Source organism: Macrotis lagotis, chromosome 7, assembly GCF_037893015.1.
Source record: "Macrotis lagotis isolate mMagLag1 chromosome 7, bilby.v1.9.chrom.fasta, whole genome shotgun sequence".
NCBI lineage: Eukaryota > Metazoa > Chordata > Mammalia > Peramelemorphia > Peramelidae > Macrotis > Macrotis lagotis.
Window position 1 is genome coordinate 108,633,240 of NC_133664.1, and position 25,136 is coordinate 108,658,375.

At 41.4% G+C, this 25,136-nt stretch overlaps 1 protein-coding gene across 1 annotated transcript in view; it reads left to right on the forward strand.

Moving 5' to 3' along the window:
• The first annotated feature begins 931 nt into the window (after positions 1 to 931).
• The window catches only part of PARP12 (poly(ADP-ribose) polymerase family member 12), a 28,840-nt gene continuing 4,635 nt past the window's right edge, over positions 932 to 25,136 (forward strand). The window contains exons 1-9 of the mRNA XM_074193561.1: positions 932 to 1,284; positions 5,267 to 5,402; positions 10,975 to 11,239; positions 14,170 to 14,274; positions 15,972 to 16,095; positions 17,796 to 17,988; positions 19,340 to 19,460; positions 23,622 to 23,718; positions 24,755 to 24,830. Of these exons, the coding sequence (XP_074049662.1) occupies positions 932 to 1,284; positions 5,267 to 5,402; positions 10,975 to 11,239; positions 14,170 to 14,274; positions 15,972 to 16,095; positions 17,796 to 17,988; positions 19,340 to 19,460; positions 23,622 to 23,718; positions 24,755 to 24,830 (1,470 nt within the window). The remainder of the gene's footprint in view (positions 1,285 to 5,266; positions 5,403 to 10,974; positions 11,240 to 14,169; positions 14,275 to 15,971; positions 16,096 to 17,795; positions 17,989 to 19,339; positions 19,461 to 23,621; positions 23,719 to 24,754; positions 24,831 to 25,136) is intronic.

The following is a 25,136-nucleotide window of genomic DNA, read 5'->3' on the forward strand; positions in this document are numbered from 1 at the left end:
TCCTTCTTGCCGCATTTGCCGCCTCTGCCCAGCCTCGCCCCTTGGCTGCCTCCCTGAAGAACTGTGCATGAGCTTGGCTCCCCGCGGGAATTCCTCTGGACTCTGAAGTCAGAGAAGCTTGTGATTTCCTCACTGACGGACTGGCCCGGCCCGGTGGGCCCCGGGGCCTCCCTCCGCATCTTTTCCCGGGGGGAAGGTCAGGCATTGACCCATTAAGGGCGGGTGAGAAGGGATGGGGGGCATGCCCCCGTCTCCTGAGTCGGATGTGCCCCAAGACCCTGCGGGTCTCCCCGCGGTTTGCCTTAGTTCCATCATCAGGAAAGTGGGCAACAACAACAACAACGATGATGGTGATGACGATGATGATGATGATGATGATGATGATGATAAATAACACTAATAACAGCGATCATTCCTAGGGTCGTTGGCGGACAAAATGCGAAGGTGCCCGGGAAGTGCCGATGATGATGATGATGATGATGATGATGAATAACACTAATAACAGCGATCGTTCCTAGGGTTGCTGGCGGACAAGACGCGAGGGTGCCCGCGAGGTGCCATTTCCGCGCAGGCCTCGGTGTGGCGTGCTGAGTGCGGGTGGCCGCGGCGGGCCGTGACCCCACTGGGCCTCTGGCTGTGAGCCACGTCAATCAGCGGTGACAGGCGCCCGGCGGCCAATGGCAGCCTGGGCCGGGCCCGGAGGAGCGCGCGCGGGTGGCCGCGGCGGGGGCGCGCGGGGCGGGGGCGCGCGGGGTGGCGCTTTCTGGTCCTTGGGTTTCGATTCGGGGCGGGCCCCGCCTCTGCGCAGCTGGTTCCGGGCGCGCCCCGAGCCCGCGGCGCGGCGAGCCGAGGCGGCGGCGGCGGCGGCGGCGGCGGCGGCGGCGGCGGCGGCGGCGGCGGCGGCGGCGGCGGCGGCGGCGGGGCCCGAGCCATGGCCCAGGCGGCGCTGGCCGAGCGCCTCACCAAGGAGCTGTGCGCGGCGGGGGGCGGCCTGGAGCTGGCCGAGCTGGCGCGGCGGCTGTCGGGCCGCGTGCCCGAGGATGCCCTGACGAAGGCGCTGCCGCAGCTGGACGCGCGGCGCTTCGTGCAGCTGCGGCGCGGCGGGGCCGGGGCCGGGGCCGGGGCCGGGGCCGGGGCCGGGGCCGGGGCCGAGCTGCGCGTGCTGGTGGCCGCCAGCGCCGTCCGGCTGTGCCCGGCCTACTCCACCGCCTGCGACGGCCGCTGCGGGCAGCTGCACCTCTGCAGGTTCTTCCTCTACGGCACCTGCAGATTCTCCCACACCCGGTGAGGGGCCGCGGGCCCGGGGCGCCGCCCTCCCCTGACCCTGACCCTGACCCTGACCCTGACCCTCCCGGGAGGGCGGGAGATGATGGGAGCCGGGCGGCCGCACAGAGCGGTGGGGGGCGACTGCCCTGGCACCCCTCCCGCTTTACGCCAACTTGGGGGCAAGAAAGCGGGGCGAGGGGCTTGCGCCGGTCTCAGACGCTTGGGCAGCTCCCTTCACCCCGACTGCCGGCATCCAAGGCATCTCCACTCTTTTTTCTTCTTTAGTTTTCTTTTGCAAGGCCACGGGGTTAAGTGACTTGCCCAAGGCCACACAGCTAGGCCATCATGAAGTGTCTGAGGTGAGACTTGAACGCAGGCCCTCCTGACCCCAGGGCCGGTGCTCTGTCCCCAGCCCCCCTCCATCCCCACTCTGGTCACTAGAGCCTGATGGCTCTGGAGGAGAAGATGCAGCTGGTCACTTGGCACAGCGCCGCCCCTCTGTGCTCAAATCCAGTTCACTGGCCCGCCTTGGCTTCACCTCTCTGAGGTCAAGGTCTTCAAGAATAAAGGACAAGCATCATCATCATAATACGGCAAGGGTCTGAGGTTGGACTTGAACTCAGGTCCTCCTGACTCCAGGGTTGATGCTCTATCCACCAAACCACCCAACTGCCTCTAGTAAGCCTATATTTTGAATACACTAGGGAAAAGTACATTTAAAGAAATCCTCTCCGGGCAGTGGCTAGTTGGCAGTTCACCAGGATTGTTGGGCCAATGGGAAGCTTAGGTGAGTTGGAAAAATGATCACATTAGAGAAAAATGCAACATACAGGTTGACCTTTGGCAAATTCTCCCATGTTTCCTGGTCATGGCTGATTTAAAGATCCTTATCTTCTTGGCAGTTGTTTCTGTAGTCTTAGCAATGACTCTTAGCAATTTACCTCACAGGATTGGGGGCGGGAAGCACTTTAAAGCATTGTATAAATGCGTATTTAGTAAGGGTATTTGGCCTTGCTGCTAGCAAAATCCTTCCAGGGCATTGTAAAGAATTTTACAGGTTAAGAAAACTCCTTTCCCTCAAAGACTAAAAGGCCTTCCATTTTTCTTTCTCTGCTTTTGTCTTTAAAAAAAATTTTTTTTTGAATACCTTATCTTGTGACAGCAGAGGGCAGTGATATGGTGTTTTGAGAAAAAAGTGCCATAAGGTTGTCAGAGCATAGATTTTTCCTTTTGGAGTTCTTGTAAGGAACTTTAAACGGCTACCCTTTATTTTTACAGTTGAGGAAACGGAGGCTCAATTATTTGCCTAACATCACACAGATCCTAAGTAGCAGCCTCAGAATATGAATCCTAGTTTTCTGACGCTACACCATGATATGAGAAAGAAGTCTGAGAAGGAGAATATTTTAAGATAACCAATGCATTTTCCTGTATTTCCAGGAGAGCAATTAGGGATAAATACAAATTGAGTCTATTGGTAATTACAGTAACTCCAGAATTGAAACTTTCTCATTGTATTTGCACTGTGTTGTCCAATAGAGCTTTTATTGAGCAAATGTGGATGTATATTAGTTATTACCTATTTGTACATGTGTGTATGTGGCTGGTAGTCACATTTCTTGTCAGCATCTCTCTGTCTTTTCTGTATAATACAGAGGATCTTTCATGATAAGTCTCTTGGCTTTCATTTTGTCATGCTTTTTCTCCTGATGAGATGCTTTGATGAGATGATTGACCTTCTCTCTAGAGGAGATTCCATCTTTTGATCTGACTTATTGAAATAAATATATATATATATATACATATATGTATATATATATTCAAATATACTGCTTTGAATGTTACTCTAAACTCCTGTTCCAGTGTTCAGAGGTGCCAACTTGCAATGACTGCATAAAATATTTCTATCTTTACTTAATAATTTGCAGGAAAGGCTGATTTCCTGAATTCTCATCTCTCTCTCTCTCAAAGCACTTTTTGGTTGTATTTTGTGTAGTCTGTTGGTATGATATTTAAGAAAGCTGCTGTTTGAATAGATGTATGTATACATTGCAGACTGTGGCCAGAGGAGAATTTGGTTTCTGCCCTGGTCATAATTTTTACCCACTCAATCATTCATGTCTAACTCAAGGAGGAGGACAGCAGGAGAGAATAGATGGGTGGAGGTGGGGAAAGAGAGCAGAAAGAAAAATGACAAAGGCAGATCTTCTGTTTAGTCTTTAACTCTCTTCTATAGGGCTCATGGGGCTGCAGTGCCAGTCATTGGTTAACTTACTGGTTACTTATCAGGTACCACCAAATCATAGTCTGAAGAAGATACAGAGATAATGAAATTATGATTCCAGGTCATTTGGAGCTTACAATAAAGAAGAAGTCATACCTATATACAAATATGCAATAACCATAAAATATACCCACATTTGCTCAATAAAAACACTAATGGAGAATAGAGTATAACTTCAAGTGAGGGATAAAAATCCTCTGGAGGTCTCAGGGAATCTTTCTGACTAGGGGCTCGGAAGATTTCAGTGGAGGAGGTGGGGTTTGAGTGAGGTATTGAAGAATAGGTAGGAAGAATTTCAATAGGTAGATGTGGAGGATTAAGGCCTTCTGCAGTTGGGGCAAAGATACAGACACAGGATGTATATGATGGTATATTGATGGATCCTAGACTATGTAGAGGGGAGGTGGGGCTGGAAAGGGAAGACTGGTCTAAGTGTGAAGGGCTTTAAAGGCCAGACTAAGCAGTTTTGACTTCATTTAGTAGGCAGTATAGAGACATTAAAGGGTTGTCAAGAGCAAAGTTAATTATATGGCCTATGGGGATCCATCTCTATTTGAGCTAAACACCACTGAGGTGCAGTGTGGTGTAAACTTCTAGGGGAGGGATGTGGACTGTGGAGAGGTATGAGAATATTTGATGAAACTGAGATAGGAGAAGCGTGCATCTCTCTGCATAGATAAAATTGGAAGAAAAGTGAGAGGAGGCAGTAGGTTGGAAGGTAGACAAAAGTGTCAAATTAGTACCAAGGGAGGCAAATACAGAAGAGACAGAATTTTATTTTATTTTTTTAATTAAAGAGAGAAATTTAACCAACCCCAGTGCTCCAGTTAGTGTGTTCCGGGAGTCCTGGCAAAAATGGCCTCATTGTATTTACTTCTAATTGTAGGCTACATAATTAGAGAACACCTGGAGGCCATACATTTAAAATGACAGTTTCATTTTCCTTTTGGGTCACTTCGATAGATTATACCAACGTTTCTTCTTTATTGGAATCATGTTGGGCCAAAGGATCATAGATTTAGAACTGGAAAGAACTTGAGAGGTCATCATCTTCATTTTACTGATAAAGGAATTAAGGCCAGAGACAGGAAGTGATCTGCCCAAGGTAACACAGGTAGTAAGTGGTGCAGGTTATGGTCTCCAAATCCAGCCCTTTATTCTCTGCCTTATCTTTTTTAAAAAATTATTTATTTATTTTGCCAACTACATGCAACAGTAGTTTTCAACAATCATTTTTTTTGCAAGGTTTTGAGCTTTACATTTTTCTCCTCTTCCTCCCTTTCCTCCCTCCTCCCCTGACTGAAAGCAAAGGCTCTACATGAATATCTGTGGGAAACATAGATCCATATTAATCATGTTGTGAAAGAAGAATCAAATCCAAACAGAAGGAAAAAAACAGACAATAATGACAGTACATAAGACAACTTTTAAAAACTGAAGTTTGTAAGCTTTGGTCTGTGTTTAAACTTCACAGTTCCTTCTCTGGATATGGATGGTATTTTCCATCACAAGTTCAAGCTTACTTTTTTGAGAAAAGGTTGTCTCTGTCTTGCCAAGACTAATTGATTTTATTGTATGTCTGTTAACTGAGTATTGATGTATTCTTGAATATGAGATGTGCTGGGGTTTTTTCTTCTCCAAAACTGATATTGCTCTTTTCTCACCTCTCCTCTCTTCTCTTCTTTTTTCTCCTCTCCTCTTCTTTCCATTTCCCAGGAAAACATGTAAATATAGCCATAAAATTGATTCTGGATACAACATGGATATCTTGAAAAGCTATGGAATCGAGGACCTAGACTTGAACGAATTAAGTCAGCTTTTGCTTCAGAATGATCCTTCACTCTTGCCTGAGGTGAATGACCAGATGTCTTGTACCTTTGCATGTGCACAGTAGAATTCCATGTGAACCTCTGTACTGTGATTCAGATTTGGTATTTGGGTAAATAAACCTAACTTTTGAAAACTGTCTATAAAGGTTGCCAAGGAGGAGAGGGCTTTGCAGATGAGAAAAACTGAGAACAAAATAGGAGGGTATTCCCATTTTGGGGAATGATCCTTATGTCAAGATATGGATGTATATCTGATGAGTCAAGAAAGTTTGCAAGGCAAAAAGATTAAATTCATCAAATATTTTAAGCTGGAGGGGATCTTAGAGATTTTCTTGTCCAATCAGCTCCTTTTCATATAGTGAGTTACACATAGTTATATAGTTGGTAAGGCAAATTGTTCTTTAATGCAAGGATTGGCAAACTGTGGTCCAAGAGCTAGATCTTGCCTTGCTGCCTGTTTTATATAGTCTGCAAACTAAGAATGGTTTTTACATGTAAAAGCAGGCTTAAAACTCATGATTTAAAACTCAAGGGCCATACTGAAAAGGTAGTGAGCCAGATTTGGCCTGTGAATCATCCTTCACCAACCCTTGCTTCAAGTAATAATGAATCATTAAGGAGGCATTGCATTTTCTTTATAATGGCACAGGTCTAGCGGAATATAAAGTCTTTGAGGGCTGAGATTATTTTCATTCTGTGTTTGTATCTTTTGTGTCTATATCAACCTAAAATAAAACTCAAATTGACCAGATGATCAGTAAATAAAGGAAGGTATTGATTCAGGGTCAAGGAATTACAGACTGGGATACCTGGGGAGGGAGGTGGAGTAGGAAGTTCTTATAGGACACAGTTGTGGGAAACATTATTGAACCTATAGCTGGTCACACAGTACCAGACTGCCAGAAGGGAGTGTTGGAGATGTTGAGGGGTAACAAAAATGAGATCACAGATCCATCCAGGATCAGGAGTGGTTAGAAACTACTCGGGTATGATAGGGATCTTCTAGGAGGCCTTAGAAACTGCTGGTCAGGGGCAGCTAGGTGGTGCAGTAGATAAAGCACCGGCCCTGGAGTCAGGAGTACCTGGGTTCAAATCCGGTCTCAGACACTTAATAATTACCTAGCTGTGTGGCCTTGGGCAAGCCACTTAACCCCATTGCCTTGGAAAAAAACTAAAAAAAAAATTGAGAAACTGCTGGTCAGAGCAGGAGTTTTCCAGGGGTTGACATGAATATATATATATATATATATATATATATATATATATATATATATGTATGTATGTATTTTTTATTATTTACATATATATGTATGTGTAAAATGTGTGCAGTGCTTTTCACATAGTAGATAATAAGTGTTTGTTGAGCTAAATAGAACACAGCCCATTGTCCTTTCTACTACATTTAACTTTGTTGGAACTTAAGTTATTACTGCTACTAGTAGCAGCACAGATTTGTTTTATAGTAAAATTTTGGATCACGTGACCCTTCAAATAATAACTCATTTATTTATAGAGCAATTTCAGGCTTACAAAATACTTTCCTTGAGGCAAAACTGTGAGATAGGTAGTACTACTAGTACTACATTTTGTAGATGAGGAAACTGAGGCTCTGAGAGGTAAAAGCCTTGCCCATGCTCATGCGGCTAGAAAAACCAGATTCAAACCCAGGTCTCCTGACTTCCAAATCTAGTATTTTAGTTACCACAACACACTGCTTCTTATTCTTGTAACATCTTCCTCTCTCCTCCTCAAAAGATTTTTTATTTATTTCCCTTGTTTGTTTGGGATCCTTGAAATGCCATGAGATTTCTTCTAATTGCTTTTCTGGATTTTGGCATGAGATTTGGGAGATGGGGTAGGGTAGGAGGAAGCAACTGTCTTTGTGGTTTATTGAGCAGTTTTTGGTAGATTCAGCAAATATTTCTTGATTCAACTTTTTTTGCAGGGGCAACTAAGTGGAGAATAGAACATTGGGCCTGGAGTCAGGAAGACTTCTCTTCCTGGGTTCAAATTTGGCCTTGAGACACCTATTAGTGGTAACCCTGAGCAAGTTACTTAATCCTATTTGCCTCAGTCCTCATCTGTAAAGTGAACTGGAAAAGGAAATAGAATCTTTCCCAAGAAAACCCCAAATGTGGTCACAAAGAGTTGGATATGATTAAACCATCACTACCCACTACCACCCACCACCACCACCACCACCATTACCACCATTTTTCTGGCCTCATAGAAGGCAAAGAAGAAATGTGAACTAGTGCTTAAGAAACCCCCAGTCTTGTTGAGACAAGATTTATACATGGAACATCTTAACAAAATAACAAAACTTTACTGTAAATGATGCTTTTACAGTTTACAGATATTTTCCCATATATTAATCACTTCATTTGAAAATCAATTTAACAGCACAAGGAAATAAATAGTGATGTTTTAAACTGTCAATCAATAAGCATTTATTAAACTCCTACTATGTGGCAGTCCCTGGATTAAATATTTGGAATACAAGAAGAGCAAAAGACAATGCCTACCCTCCAGGAGTTTACAATCTAGTGAATAATCTAGACTGCATGTGATGAAGTAAGTTCCCAGGTGTATAGTACAGACAGTAAGAACTGTGGGGAGTCCTGAGGGGAAGCTGGCAGCTTGGTATGGTGGATGGGAATGGATCAGCCATGTGTGAGCATCCTCAGACATGATATGGTGAGAAGGTCTAAGGGAGGGAGTAGCTCGTTTTGAATGCTGGGCTTTGTCAATGGTCTTAAGGATTTGAGATTCTCCAGGAGCTATCTCAAATTGGAGACCAACTTGATTTTAAAAGGTTTTTTTTTGATAAAGATTATTCTGGCTGTTTTGAGTAGATTGGGTTGAAGCCTGGTGTGGTGATTGAGAAGCTTGACCTCTTTTAGTCAGCTCAGTATTATTGTTGACCTCCCTGCACTGTACTCATTCATAGTGTTAATGTCTAATAAACAACCTCATATTCAGAAATATGCTATAACTAAAAAAATGAAAAGCTAGACAAGTCTTCTACTTGAGAACTAGTAGAGAGAGAATAATGTATTTAGAACCCCAAACACATTTCCTTGTATAATTAATGCTATAAACAGTGTTAAAATCATAGTTAACTTTTCAGGCAAAACCACAAAAGCCTATTTAAATATTTTTCATTTGCAATAAAAGATGTCAAAAATTTCTATTGCAATATAAGATATTACATAATTTGTTTAAAAAGTATGCATATTTATTTTTGTTTTCTCTGTCTCTCTTTCCCCATAGGCTTCTTCTTATTTGCTTACAAACATGCTCAGATCTCATAGATCCTTCCTTAAAAAAAATTTCCTTGCCCTCTTAATCTAGTAAACTACCAGTCACTCCTCTGCTGCTTACTTCCAAAATTTAGGAAGATTAATTAGCAAATACTTGCTTCCTTACCATTCACTCATTTTTCAACCCAAGTCTGTCTTCTACATCTGCTACTCAACTGAAATGTCTCCATCCAAGGTCATGAAAAACCTGTAATTGCCAGATGCAGTGGTCTTTTCTCATTCCTCCTTTTCCTTGGCATCTCTATGTATCACTCATCCTTCTGACCATGTTGACCTCCTTGGCTTTTCTAATCCTGCACATCCTGTTTGTCTTCCATGTCTTCATTTCATTTCCTTCCCTGGTTCCTGAAATGGGAGAGCCCTCCCCAAGGTTCTGTCATCCACTGAATTTTCTTCTCTGACCCTCTCTCTCTTGACTTCTCTGCAGCACTTGTCACTATTGACAGCTAATTCCTGGCTACTCTCTTTCCTTCCTTGACTTCTGAGATATGGAACTTTCCATCTCTTCTCTGAGGGTTTCTCATAGTTTTCCCGAGCCCTTCAGGTAAGGTTTTCCTCCAACATTCCTTGCTTAACTTATTCTCTTTTAAATGCTATATGAAGTTTGTTTCCAGTTCTCTGCCACCACAAAAAAAGCTTTTAATTAGCCAACCAACAAACATTAAGTGCCAGGCATTGAGGAGAGAGACACAAATGAAACATTTAAGAGATTAATAACTAATAATAATGACTCACTAAAGTGACGTCTGTAAGGCCAAGACTTGCTATCATAATAGCAAGCAAAGGTAGGATGAAAGAGATGGACTGGGACAGTTGCAGAGTCCAAGGTTCAGATCACTGCCTTTCATTCTCACCCTCAAACTAGAATAAAAGGTATTTTCCCAAACACTCCTTTACTATATCAGGAATTCATTCTCCCCTTCCCAACATTTCCCCTTGCCCCCATCTGTTGAAATCTTCTGCATCTTTTAAGGTTCAGCCCCATCACCCTTCCTCTCCCCAACTCCCTGTCCTTCCAGACTCCCCAGCTCTCTTCCCTTTCTCTGGTTATTTTTCACATATTGTGCCATCCTTTGCAAATGTGCTTTATAAATATTTGTGTATATGTCTTCTCTCCCCTTAATTCCTCAAGGGCTAGGACCATGTCTTATTCATCTTTGGATGCACCAATGCTTGAACTAAAAGACATTTAACACATGTCTTTTGAATTGAATTGGAGTGTATGGTCCAAATAGTTGAGTGGGCATCTAATTCTTGCTGTCCCTGAGTCTGAGTATTGGAATTGAAAGAGATTAAAAGAAGGTGCTTAGGATAAGAGTGTCCAAGTAGAATTTGGAATTAGCCTGGGCATGGTCCACCAATGGTTTTAAAAGCTATTGTGATGATTTACACTCTTTGCTTTCCTTAACCTTGCCTCCATGTCTGAGAGATGTAGGATAGGGAAATGGAAGAATTGGGAATTGGGTGGAAAGTCAGTCAGCTCTCATCCTAATTTAAATTCATAACACATTGTACTTTCATTAATTTTGTTATTGTGCATGTCCTTCTGTTTTTATTATAGTGAAAGCCTCTTAAAGTAGAAATGTATCAGGGGCGGCTAGGTGGCGTAGTGGGTAAAGCACCGGCCTTGGAGTCAGGAGTACCTGGGTTCAAATCCGGTCTCAGACACTTAATAATTACCTAGCTGTGTGGCCTTGGGCAAGCCACTTAACCCCATTTCCTTGCAAAAAAAAAAAACCCTAAAAAAAAAAAAGAACAAAAATTTGATAGAATTCTGTAAAATCTATAAACCCATCTCCAAGATTCTTTGCTTTTGATTGCTCCTTTATAGTGAGCTAAAGTTCATTTTTTATATTAGATTGAGATCTTTACTTCATATACCATTAATTTAGTTATTTTTACATTTTTGTAGACAGCTGAGAGGAAAAGTGTGATCAGTCAGGCCACTGTGTTAATATACAATTTAAATAATTAATATTTGTATGCTTCATGTACATATATGAAGGTGGAACATATGTTCTGAGTTATTTTTCTGGGAATAGGGATGGATTTGTATGTGCTTTTGATTGGTTCCCCAAGTGCATAGGTGGCTCACCAGGGAGAAGGGTGCAGTCTCTGGACAAGACTCATGGACTTTCTAAGCTCAAATAAAAATGAAACCAATGACCATTGTTCCATTAGGCTAGAGTTGTAGCTAGTGAAATTAAATGGGAAGCCAATGATAATGTACAAAGACTTCTTATTAATTTCTATTCTCTTTCCTTGTCCACAGATCTGCACACACTATAATAAAGGAGATGGGCAACATGGTTCTTGTACCTTTAAAAATACTTGTGCCAAACTCCACCTTTGCCAGTACTACTTGCAGGGAAACTGCAGGTTTGGCAGTGGCTGCAAGCGGTCCCATATCTTTGACCCCACCTGTCAGGAGAAGTTGAGAAGGTGGGGGTTTAGTGCCACTATAATCAGCAAGTTGCCTTCCACTTACAGAAATGCTTTTGACATAAAAAATGGAAGCTCAGCAGTACCTGTAACAGGTAGGGAAGACTTCACCATTATTCATGCACTCAGGGAATGTCTTATCTGATAGAGACCAACCTATGGTAGGCTCCTTCTCTTCTTCCCTCCTACCTTCTCTCCTTTCTTCACTCCTTTTCCTTCTTTCTCTCTTTCCTTCCTCTTCCTGTCTTTCTTTTCCTTCTTCTTCCCTCCTTTTCTGCCTCCCTTCCTTCCTGTTTCTATATCTCTTTTCTCATTCTGTGTGGCAGATGAAAGTTGAATTGATTGAGAAAACAAAAGTTTGATCTAATAATCATATCAGTTGTTAAGCAGTGTGTGTCAATTCCCCAACAAACCAGGACTAGACATCCTCAGCTTAGACCTAGACTCTAAATCCAGGGGAAGATAGACTTTTATACATTAAAAATAATTATAATAATTAAAAGGAAACAATACAACATTAGGTAATCTGATTTGGAAGAAACATTTGGGACTTTCCAAGTTGGCAGATGCAAGTCCCTGAAATCAGAAAAAGAGGTGTCCCACTTTCTCCAGGTGTCTGTAATCAATCAAAGGAACATGGAAACAATAACTGATCAGTTTGAAGACAAGTTTTCATATAAGACGTATACATGAGTTGCTTGAGGTGTGCAACTATGAGAAAATCCTTGTATCCATTTTTGGATATAATTGGATTTCTGGTTAGCATAATCTAGGTCCTTAGTTAAGGGGTCTTTAAACAGCAGGTAGAAGTAGTCCAGTTTCCCAGCCTTGCAGGGTTAGATCCGAACAGTGCAGGAAGGATGTCTTTCACTTGTCACAATTGAAGAGCTTTTTCTTTCAAGACAGAATTTGCACTAGTCCCATAATGGAATAGAAGCTGAGCTATTTCCAGGATTGAGTCACAAGTTGGAATCACTATGATTCACTCAATTCCCATAATTAACTACTTGCTTTCCTTATTCCCTCCATTCCTTCTTTCACTCACTTAATACCTGTCTCTCTCTTCCTTTCTGTCTTTCTTTGTCTCTCCCAACTCCAAATTGAGAAAAAAGGAAAGTGCATACTCAAGCTAAAACGATTTTGGCTTTCTCCTGTTCTACATATTCCATGCAGTAGAGTTATACTTCCCATTGCAGTTCCTGGGCTAATGTTTTGCATTAACGACTTGCTGTTAGTTTTATTGGTCTCCAGGTTTGTTGTTGAATGGATTTGTAATACAAAATGTATGTCAGGAATTCCAGTAAATATATCTATTGCATTCTTTTTGTTTTCTGCCATTAGATAAGTTTTGGAATTTCTTTTTCCTGATTTAATGATTTTGTCGACTTTTGTTTAATCACTATTAGTTGCAAGATACTTGAGAATATGTCTATCTTTGTTCATTAAGATTTTGGTTTTCCTAGGTGATTGAACAGGTAGATTGATTCAGTTCACATCCAAATTAGTTTTTTATTTTTATTACTATTTATTTTTCCATTATATATGAATATAATTTTCAGCATTCATTTTTATAAAGTTTTCTCCCTCCCACCTTTTCTTCCCTTGCTATTCTCCCTAGGGTAACAAGTAATCTGACATAAGATATACATGTGCAATCATATTATACTTATTTCCATGTCAGTCAAACTGTGAAAGAAGAATCAGAATAAAAAGGGAAAAACCACAAGAAGGAAAAAGCAAAAAAAAAAAAAAGAAATAATATGCTTTGATCTGCATTCAGATTTCATAGAAGACATTTCCAAAGCAGGTCTTTTAGAATTGTCTTTCCTAGCTGAGAACAAGAAGTCTGTCATAATTGATCATTGCACAATATTTACTATTAAGGTGTACAGTGTTGTCCTGGTTCTGCTCACTTTACTTAGTATGAGTTTATGTAAGTCTTTTCAGGTTTTTCTGAAATCTGCCTGCTCATCATTTCTTTATAGAATAGTAATATTCCACTATATTCATTTACTTCAACATGATTAGCCATTCTTCAATTGATGGGCATCCCTCAATCTCCAGTTCTTTGTTATCCAAACTAGGATGATCAGTTTCTTTCCATTACTTTTTCATGGAGGGATGTACCAAATGATATCCCTTGGAAATCAATAATGCTTTCCACTATTATTACTGTGCCATTCTGGATGAACAATGGAGATTAAACAAGTTTTCAGATGATGATAAATTTATTGAGAAGCATTTTAGCCTGGGTGGATATAGCTTTGGGGTCTGAAGGGTCTTGGGTTCAGATCCTCCCTCTGATACTTACTAGGGGTCTCACAGTTGACAAACAGCTCAGGCAGCCCTTTGAAAACTGCAATTTATTGATGGACTGTGAGCCACTTGATGGAGGGAGCTCCCACACCAACAACACAGCAGGTCTCTGAAATATTGAATACATTGCTTTGGGGTGGTGGCTACTGAAAACCTCAAGCATGTATTTCAAGAAAAACTGGATGGTAGACACAGTTCTGGGTTGGAGAAATAACTTGTGAACTAGTGTTACCTCTTGGGGGTTTCAGAAAAATATGACATGAAGATTTAATAAGTTCCACCATTAAATTCAGATTTTCATCTGAGTTCCTTTTCTTGGTATTTGGTATTTGCATGAGATAGCAGTTCTGATTTCAAATTAAATATTAACTATTATATGGTGACTAGAGAACTGTCCTTTGAGTCAGGAAGACCTGGAGACAAATGCTACCGTTGACATAATGTAACTGTGTGACCCTGGGAAAGTCCCTTAATTTCTTGGGTTTTTTGTTTGTTTGTGGGGCAATGGGGTTAAGTGACTTGCCCAAGGTTACACAGCTAGTAAATGTCTTACAAGATATAATTTTCATCTACTTGATGTCAGAAAATTTTCAGTTTTTCTGAAAATAAGAGTTCCCTTTTCACTCCTTTATAACTTGAAATAGTTTGACTCTGAATTGAGGCATGATAGAAACTTGATTGCTGTTTTTCACTCCTCTCTGCTTTGCAGAAAGAAGAGATAGCAGTGACTCTGTTCTTGCTGCCACCCCTCTTAGCACTGAGGAGAACGATCAGATCTGCTTGTATCACATCAGGAAGACGTGCAGCTTTAAGGGTGAGCTATTGCATTTTTCTGAGGAAATAGTTTGCCAGGAGTCCAGACACATTCTCCAGCAGCTGTTCTACTGCCGCCTCCCTTGTGGCCACAGCCAGGATACCTCCCCTAGAGTAAGCTGTCTTGTTTACTCAATGAGCTCTTCCCAGGGTTCCCCTTTGGAGACACTTCCTCCCTGGGTCTCACATCACCTGTTGTGGTCCTTGAAATCCTAGGGTGTTAGAGTCAGGAGGCACTTTGAACCCTCTCATTGAACTGAGAGAAAACAAAAAATGAAGTCATTTGCCTATTGTCACAGGTCATGGTGGAGCCAATAGTGGAACCCCAGTCTCCTAACCCTGGGCTACTCCTACCCATCCTTCTTTGGGCCTTGGGTTCCAGGTTGGCAACTCCCTTAGTAGTGTTTCAGATGCACTGGATGATAAATAGGCCTTTGTAGGTTGGCCCTGGATTGTTTCAACCTATTTTAATATGGTTCTTGTGAGGAAAAATATTCCAAGCTCCAAACACCTGAATAAGGAAAGAACTTTTGGGAGGAGATCAACAAAGGCAGGGATCCTTGGAAGGAGGATCAGGGTTCTGTAGGGTTCATCTGGGAAGCAGTGATTGCTTGTGTTCTGCAGAACTTCTGTCAGCTTTCATTTTCTTATCTGTAAAACAAGATTGTTGGCTTATTTGATGCCCCACCCCATAGGGTCTATCCCGACTCAACCATCTGATTCTCTGCCTGCAGCCCTTGCTAATTCTTTCCTCCAGGTCTTCATCAGCAGTGAGTCCCCAGCAGACCACTCTTAGGCAGTGGTGACTGTGCAAGGAGTTGCTTTAGTATGTAGTAAACCTAAATTCAGACCTCTTCAGGCTGGCAAAGTGAGGAATTCATAGTTGGCTTAAGTTCAGGCCCATTGGCTAATGGACTTTCTATTTCCTTGATCTCCTTGCCCCCTGGAGTCCAAGATTTGTAAATAAGGCCTGCAGTACATGACCAACTGTTTCAGAGAAGGGGAGATGAGTATAGGTGGAGCCCTGTCCTAGGAAGGAAGATGTTGGCTCCCTCTTCAGTTTCCATGAAACATGGGTTTTGAGGCGGATCTTCTGGATTTATGATGTCTCAGCCACACAGGACTGACTTGCTTCTCCTTGTGGCCCAGGAAATGTGTGAACAAACCAAAGTGCCTGCCTGGGGACCAGCTCATGGCCTGGCCATCTGAAAGTTTCAGCTTTAGTTTGTTATTGTTGTGGTTGTTGTTTGATCTTACAGTTGTGACCTTGTTGCCTCTAGCACACTAATATCCTTCCTTCCTTCCTTCCTTCCTTCCTTCCTTCCTTCCTTCCTTCCTTCCTTCCTTCCTTCCTTCTTTCCATCCTTCCTTTCTTCCTCTCTTCCCTTCCCTTCTTTTCCTTTCTCTCCTTTCCTTCCTTCCTCCCTTCCTCTCTCCCTCCTTGCCCAAGGTCACACAGCTAGTAAGTATCAAGTGTCTGAGGCCTAATTTGAACTCAGGTCCCCCTCTCATTACACAGAGGTCCATTGTGCCACTTAGCTACCCCCATGGGGTTTCCTTGGCAAAGATAACTAGAGTACTTTTTTAGCCTTAGATGGTATTATTATATAAGTCAAGTTACACCTATATTATCTTTTTCATTATTTAGGCCTTGCTGAATGGAATTACCATTTTGATTTTGTTTCTTTTTTGTTTTAGGTAAGTGTTTTAAGGTCCATTTTCATTTGCCATATAGATGGCAGTTCCTTGATGGGAACACGTGGAAGGATTTGGAAGGAATGGAGAAGATTGAAAAGGCATATTGCGACCCCAATAAAAAACGGTATGAAATTTACTTATTTCCTTCCTGTGCCCAGGCTGTTTGGGGGAATTTGGGACATTATTAAATTCTATACCATTTAACTTTGGCTACCTTATTAGAAAATGAGCATGTCACGAGAAGCTGGAAGCCTGGTAACTACCAGTTATTGGTGGTGCATTTTCTACCTTGTCAGTCTCCTCCCTTTAGGAAGAGGAGTAAGTGTGGGGAGGGTAGTGGAGAGTGGGGGAGAGAAAAGGAATTAATTATGTAAAAACATACTGAATATGAAGACAATTAAGGAACTGGTTGGTGAGGGAGTATCTGAGGTTAATGGCATAAAAGTCGGACTGAGTTAAGTAGAGTTGGCTTGATACTGTCTGGTGCCCCTGGGTTGGAGGCAGAATTTGGGTTCCAGTGCCAACTCTTTCTCTCATTAGCTACACTCTCTAGGCCCTTCATCTAAGTGGTGGCTTGACCTCTCTAGCACTATTTGGTCATCTGGAAAATGAGGAAGTTGGACAAATGAGCCTTGAGGTCTTGACTTAGGACCTTATACCATGATCCAATTTACAAAGTAGGGGGCTCCCTAAGTCTTCTTGTGACATTTGGGCTGAGATTTGGTTTGAATTGAATTCCTAGACAGACCTAGATCCCAATGCAAGGATGAAAACACATTCTGCAGCCAAGGGACTTCTCGGTTTTGTCTGCTGTCTATGATATTATTACATTCATACTCCTTTGATAGTGGAGATAAACTAGAATAGCTATTAGATCCATGGTATTAATTGTATGAGCAACTAGGTGACACAATAGATAAAGGACCAGTTCCTGGAGTCAGAAGGATCTGAATTCAAGTGTGGTCTCAGATACTTAATAGATGTTTGATCCTGGATAAGTCACTTAACCTCTGTTTGCCTCAGTTTTCTCATCTGTAAAGTGAGCTGGCAAACCACTCCAGTATCTTTGCCAAGAAAACAAATGGGCTCAAAAAGAGTTAGATGTGACTGAAAAATGTCTGGATGACAACAAATTAATTGTTTAACACTTTATCCCTCTGTGGGCAATGGACAGCTTGCTTTAGTGACAAGTACTATGACCATATACTTGAAAAAAATTCTTTTTGAAAATATATAAAGTAACACAAATGTATAACAAACATTGCCAAGGGAAGCACTGTGATATAGAAGATAGAGAGCTGGCTCTAGAGTCAGGAAGATCTGGCCTACTTCTGACTCCTAGTATCTACCGTGACCCTGAGCAAGTCACTTAATCTCTTTGGTTTCAGGCAAGTCTCAGTTGAAGAGTCAAGTTGCCAATCTGTATTGGTAGAAGTAGTCCTGACTGGGAAACTCTCCCCATACCACTGAAAAATCACAGATCTGGTTTTAAAAAAAAAAGACTTAAGTAAAGATTTTCAAGGAGTCTGATCAATAATAATATTAGCTAGTAATTTTTTCACTGGTTTTACTCATGTCCAACCCTTCATAACCTCATTTGGAGTTTTCTTGATGAAGATACTGAAGTGGTTTACTCTTTCCTTCTTTGGCTCATTTTTCCATATGGAGAAACTGAGGCAAGCAGGGTTAAATGACGTGTCCAGCTGGTGAATGAGTCTGAGTTGGAATTCAGGAAGGCTAGTCTTCCTAATTTCAGACTAGGCACCCTATCCATTATTGTGCCATCCAGCTATAGAATTTTTAACCACTTCCTTTCTTGCACAGTTTGCTTATTGAGGTTTCCTGGAACCCTGGGGTATCTGCTATATCTTTTGGTGACATGACTTGTGACTCTAAAAAAGCTCGTCGCCTCTCCACGGCCTCTTCTGTTGTCAAACCTCCACACTTCATCCTCACAACCAAATGGCTTTGGTATTGGGAAAATGATGATGGTTTGTGGCAGGAGTATGGTATAAAGGTAAGGGGAAGGACTCCTTGGGGCAGCCCGTTGATTAAATCCCAATGATGCAAAGGTTAGCATGGTCCCAGAGTCATGTGTTCTTCTACTTTATTACCTACATGTACTGGGTTCACCTGGCGTGGATTAGATGGCCTCTAAAATCCCTTCTAAATCAAGCTCTATGATTCTGTGGTATTATATGTGATGTGGGACAAGAATATAGTCCTTTTGGTGAGCTGAGAAGGATGAAAACATCCAAAAAGTAGTGGTTGAATACTATAATTTGGTTCAGTAAAATTCTAACACAACTGAGGAATTCAGAGCTCAATCTAGTGAGACTTAATCTTTATATAAAAGATGCAAATCCAATTGAATACCTGGAAATTATAGTGCAATGAATGTCTTTTACATTTCTTGTGTTAAATGAGGATGTGTTAAATTGTGTTAAATTGCCTCCATTCCAATGAACAACTCTTGGTTTGTTTGTGGGTAGATCATACAATACAGTGTGTAACCACCCTTTTATCTGAAAAAGAAACATACTCAAGAGAGACTAAGAGACCCAACCTTGGTCAAATAGTAATTGTCACAGGTAGGATTTCAACTCGTCTTTCTGACTTCAAGTTCACCAGTTTATCTACTATGCTTCGACACTTCTCTGGATCCAAAAAGAAGGGTCTTTTAGACAATTGGACAATGGGTGAACAGGTCAAGAGAGTTGATAATTGGAACCACAATCATGGAAGATCAGTGAGATAGGGAGAAGTGAAATCAATCAGTAAACTTAGTAAGACAGCTGCATTGGTTATGCCAGTCATTCAACCATCAATGATATCAGCAAAGCAACAACAGTGAACTAATATTTGTTGCTTGCCCATTATCTGCAAAGGCATTGTTAATGCTTTAAAATAATTTGAGACTTGCCCACTTTAATAAAAAAAGTAGCTCTCTTCTCTCTGTATTCAGTAGGAATTATACTTTGTAACCCACAAGATGTATGATTCTTATATTTCTACTTTCCAGAGGAATCTAGCAACTGGCCCAGTCAACTTTTTCCTCAGTGAATTTCTAACACATACCTCCTCCTCCTTCATCCTTTGTGCCAACTACTCCAGCCTTCTGATCACATCTAACTCCCTTTTGGCTCTGACTCTATCCCAATCCCACCCCACCCTACTCAAATCCTGTTCTGATCTGAAGACCTCCCCTCTGCCCTGATTGCTAGCTCAGAAATCACTGGGTTCATCAGTCAGTTTATTAAAACCTAGAGACTTTCTTTGCATAATCTACAGGTGGCCATGACCTTTACTGACAAGTTGTCTCACACTATAAGAAATGATTTTTTTTTTTTGTGGTTCTTACTTGACAGGGCACTGAACGCCATGCAGCTGATCTTAGCAGTAATGATGTGGAGAAGGCCTACTTGAGCCAGGAGTCACCTATCCTGAAGTTCTCAGTTGGAAAGCACAACTATGAGTTGAATTTCCAAGGTATTTCCCAAGGAGATTCATTTGACAGTCTGGGGTTAATTTGTTAATTCCTATTCCATGTGCTGGCTTGATAGGTGGTGTATAGGTAGTGGTAGGGATTGGATGACAGGATACTGGAAGTGCTTTACCTGAAAGACTTACTAGACACGTTTATTGAAGAATTACACAGACAAGATCAGATGAAAATCAGCAGAAAATCCATTCTACAGCAGTTTAGCCCTAAAGGGGCCCCTCAATATGGCCAATTTGAATCTGAATTTCCTGCACCCTGAGGTGTACTGCTAGTCCCGTGGAAGTCAAATGTGCTTGCATTACTTAAGCGGCTTCCATCCTCCATACTGGTGAGTTGACTGGAAAAATATTACGATCTTATGCTTACTCTCCTGCTGTAGTCTTATCAAAGGCACCTCAGGGACAAGTTGGGGGCTAGGAAAGACAAATCAGGAGGAATCTTTGGTTGAGGTCTCTAGAAAGTAAGGCTAAATGATTGATAGGTACCAGCCCCTCTACAAGTTAATAATCATCAACATTCTGTAACTTTATTCCTGTTCAAAAAATCGTCACCAATTCATGCTAACCTTTTCCTCACTTAATTCATGTAAGTTTTTACCATGTCTGTTTATTTTATTTTTTAAAATTTATTTATTCTTATTTTGTACAAATAATGTTTTTATACATTACTAAAATATTCTTGTTTAAGAGTAAACATAATACCCCCTTCCCCAAAAAATATAGACCTGCATGAGTGATAAAGTAAAGAGAAGAGAAAAAATTAAAATTAAAAAAATAATAATAATTGTAGGTATGGCCAGGTGATGCAGTGGATGGAGCCAGGAGCAACTAGCCCAAATCTGGCCCCAGGCACCCAACAATCACCCAGCTGTGTGACCCTGTGCAAGCCACCCTAATCCCATTGCCCTGCAAAAACCAAAAAAAGACCCAAAATAAAATAAAATAGTAATAATAATAATAATAATAATAATAATAAATAGTAGGGGCGGCCGAGTGGCAGACAGAGCACTGGCCTTGAGCCAGGAGCACCTGGGTCCAAATGTGGTCTCAGACACTCAACAATCGCCCAACTGTGCGGCCCCAGGAAGGCCACCCAGCCCCATTTGCCCTGCAACACCCCCCAAATAAATAATAATAATTAAAAAATGTGCTTCAGTCTGTGTTCCAACATCACCAGCTCTGTCTCGGGTAGATCACATAAGTTCATCACAACAGCTACTTACATATTTTTCCACCGTTGCCATTGCTGATCACAACTCCCTCCATTCGTACTTCTCCACTACCATGTACTATATTTTCTCTCTCCTTTGACTCTGTTTCTGATGTCGGGTAGCTGAGAGGCGCAGCAGACAGATCCCCAGCTCTGGGGCCAAGATGCCTCTAGCCCACATACCACCCCTTAGGCTCAACATCCACTCGACCCTATGGTCCCGGACAGGCCATCCAATCCTAGCCCCTTGCAAGAAGTAAAAAAGAAAATGTGTTATATCTGACCCCTCTCCCCCCATGGTCTATCCTCTCTTCCATCACTCACATCACCCCCCCCCTTGTCCCCCTTATCTCCTTCTTACTCCAGATGTCTATACCCCATTGAGTATATATGCTGTTTCCTCTCCTAGCCACCTCTGATGAGAGTGAAGATTCCCTCATTCCCCCTTGCCTTTCCCCCGTCCATATCATTGCAATAGCTCATTGTAATAAAGAAAAATCTTATTATATGAAATATCCTGGCCTATCCTCTTCTTTTTCTTTCTCCCATTACATTTCCCTTTTATCTATTGACTCCATTTTTATACCACAATATATCTTCAAATTCAGCTTTCTCCTCTGCTTCATCTATGAAAGCTCCTTCTACCTGCTCTAGTAAATGAGAAGGTTCATATGAGTATTATCAATATCATTTTTCTATACAGAAATACATGTAGTTCATCATCATCAAGTCCCTCCTATTTTCCCCCTTCTCCTCCAATCTCTGTGCTTCACCTGAGTCCTGTATTTGAAGATCAAACCTTCTGTTCAGCTCTGGCCATTCCAATAGAAACATTTGAAATTCCCCTGGTTCATTGAAAGTCCATCTTTTTCCCTGGAAGAGGACATTCAGCCTTGGCTGCATTCTAAGCTCTTTTGCCTTCTGGAATATTATATTCCAAGCCCTACGAGCTTCCAGTGTAGCTGCTGCTAAATCCTATGTGTGAGATCCTGATTGCAGCTCCACAATATTTGAACTGTGTCCTTCTGGCTGCTTGTAATATTTTCTCTTTGACTTGGGAGTCCTGGAACTTGGCTATAATATTCCTGGGGGTTGGTTTTTTTTTTTGGATCTCTTTCTCTGGGAGATCGGTGGATTCTCTCCATTTCTATTTTGCCCTCTGCTTCTAGGATATCAGGGCAATTTTCCTGTAGTAATTCTTTGAAAATGATGTCAAGGCTCTTTTACTGGTCATGACTTTCAGGTATTCCAATAATTTTTAAATTATCTTTCCTAAATCTGTTTTCCATATCAGTTGGTTTTTTTAAGGAGATGGTTTCACATTTTCTTCTAATTTTTCATTCTTTTGGATTTAAAGTATTGTGCCCTGATTTCTTTTTTTTTTTTTGGTTCAATAAATTTTCTTTTTTTTTTAAATTTAAATTTATTTTTATTAAAGATATTATTTGAGTTTTACATTTTCCCCCAATCTTGCTTCCCTCCCCCCTCCCCCCCACAGAGAGCACTCTGTCAGTCTTTACTTTGTTTCCATGTTGTACCTTGATCCAAATTGGGTGTGATGAGAGAGAAATCATATCCTTAAAGAGAAGTCTAAGCGGTAGCAAGATCAGACAATAAGCTGTTTTTTTCCCCTAAATTAAAGGGAATAGTCCTTGCACTTTGTTCAAACTCCACAGCTCCTTATCTGGATCCTGATTTCTTTTAAAATCAACAACCTCCCTCAGTTCTATTCTTTGTCTGAAGGATTTGTTTTCCTCAGAGAGCATTCTTATATCTTTTTCCATCTGGCCAATTCTGCTTTTTAAAGCATTCTTCTCTTCAATAACTTTTTGAACTGTTTTATCCATTTGACTTATGCTGGTTTTTAACCTGGTATTTTCTTCAGCATTTTTTTTGGATCTCATTGACTAAGCTGCTGACTTCTTTTTCATATTTTTTCCTGCATCTCTCTCATTTCTTTTCCCAGTTTTTCTTCTATCTCCCTCACTTGTTTTTCAAAGTCTTTTTTGAGCTATGTCATAGCCTGAGCCCAATTTCTGTTTTTCTTGGAGTCTTTAGGTGCGGGAGCTTGGACTTCCTCATCTTCAGATTGAGTGTTTTGATCCTTCTTGGGCTCAAAGTATTTCTCAATGGTTATCCTCATTTTTCTCTGCTTACTCATTTCTCTAGCCTGTGCCTGGTTTTGGGGTGCTTCCTGAGCTTTTGAGTATTAGTGGGACACCCCAACAAGGATCTCTGTGTATGACGCTCTGTCCTCCCTCCTGATCTGTGAATGACCATTAGCACCCCACTCTGCCACGGGGCTGAGGTGGGAGGGCCCTGCTGTTCTATGGGGGGGCCTAGACTGCGATCAGGATCTGAATGTGTTGAGAACCCCAGAGCCCTGTTCCAGGGACAGAGGACAGAGCTCCGCTCCCTCCCTAGGCTCTGCTCATGCCCTGGGGGTTCCTGCTTACCGGCTTCTGCTTCCTGTCCTGGATCTGGGCTGCTGCATCCATACTGCTCGCTGTGTGCCCTGAGGGCTGGCCTTCACGTGCTCACTCTGGCAGAGGTCCCCCTACTGATCCGCCAGGTTGTGCCCGGTGCTCTCCGGGGCGTAGGTCAGGAAACTGCCCCCACTGCTGTGAGCCAGCTCCCAGCACCCTGGGGCTGCCTCAGGGAGGCTGAAGTTACTTCACTCTGGCAGGCCACCCCCTCTGGCGGGCCGACCCCCCGACCCTGTGAAGCCGAGCCTATCCGCTCTTTTCCAGGTTACCTTGGGCTGGAGAACTGCCTCACTGCATCCCTCTGTGGATTCTGTCTCTCAAGAATTTAGTTAGAGTCCTTAGTTTATAAGTTTTGATCGAGAGCATCTAAGAGACTAAGAGAAAGTCCTCTCCTGTCACCATCTTGGCTCGGCCCCCCATGTATGTTTAAAAGCTAATTTTGTTGTTTTTTAGCCATGACTCAGAAAAACTTGTATTTTGGCACTATCAGAAACATTTGTCGGAGACCGAAATATGTCTCTCCTGAGGATGTGAAGATGAAGCAGGCTTGGTAAGCTGTACTTGAATGATTTGTCCCTTGGTGCAGATTTGCTATGGCTTAGATCCAAAGTTTGGTTGATATTGAGATTAACCAGAAATGTCTGGCTAACATCAAACCTTATTGTCTTTATTTAGATCCCACAATGCAGCACAAATCAAACATAAATAATGTGTCACATGCATATATTTTACTGTTTAGATCTATTGTATAGATATTATGATTAAAGATAAAAATTCATTTAAATGTGTAACTGAAATCATAGTAGCTATTTTTGTGATTATATTTTCTTGGTGAATGGTTAGTACTGTTCTATATGAGGATCCAACATTTTGTTTAACTTTATAAATGAGTTCTCATACTCCAGAAAAAGACTGAGAACCATCTTCTGGCCAAATAATCTGAATGGAAGAAGAAATCTCATATTTCATATCCCCACTTTAGTAAAAATTTAAAAATAACACAGATAGAATAATATTCAAGAAGTCCAGTATGCATCTATAATAAGCGATTTCTTCCACTCCAGAACTGCATAAAGGCTTCAGACTCTTCAGGACTTGTTTTCATCTAAACTGTTCACTTGGGGATTATCTGGGGTCAAATGTTAAATCATCTTCTAGTTACTTGACTGCAGGCTCATATGCTTTTAGATATAACCTCTTCTCTTTGTTGATATGTGTCTAGGGCCTACTGAGAAGCTCAAATCAGACATAATTAGAAAAGTAGAATTTAGAAAAGGAATAAGATGCATCTTAAAGCTAAGTAAGAACATAGGATTGAAAGAATATTTGCTATTTGGAATTTACTGTATCACTAATATTAATGGAAATAATTAGGTATTAATCTAATTACTATTACTAATTATTAACTATTATTGTTTTTGCCCTTTTCAACTTACTTTTTCTTAAGATGAGCTAGGAAGAGAAATTAGCCATTGGGACAAGGAAGGATAGAAGTGATGGGATACCAGAGCTATTCTGAATGAGTAGTTGTATTTTCTTAAGTTACTGATAATGTCAAAATGTTCTTTATTTTCTTTTATGTTCAGTGGTTACAAATCAGAGACTCCAAGGAATATTCCATCTTACTGGGATATGTCTGCATTGCCTGACCAGGGATTTAAGGTATGAAACTTAAACTGCTAATAATAGAATTTAGGAGTCTGAAATGACCTTAAAGATTTCATAGTCCAGCTCTTCATTTTTTACATGAGAAAACTTTGGCCTTTGTTGTTTAGTTGTTTGAGTTATGTTCAATTCTTCATGACCCCATTTAGAGTTTTCAAAGCTACTGTAATGGTTTACTATTTCCCTATTTTAACAGATAAAAAACTGGGGCAAACAGGGATAAGTGATTTGCTCAGGGTTACACAGCTAGGAAACATCTGAGGCTGATTTGAACTCAGGATGATGAATCTTCTTGTTTCCAAG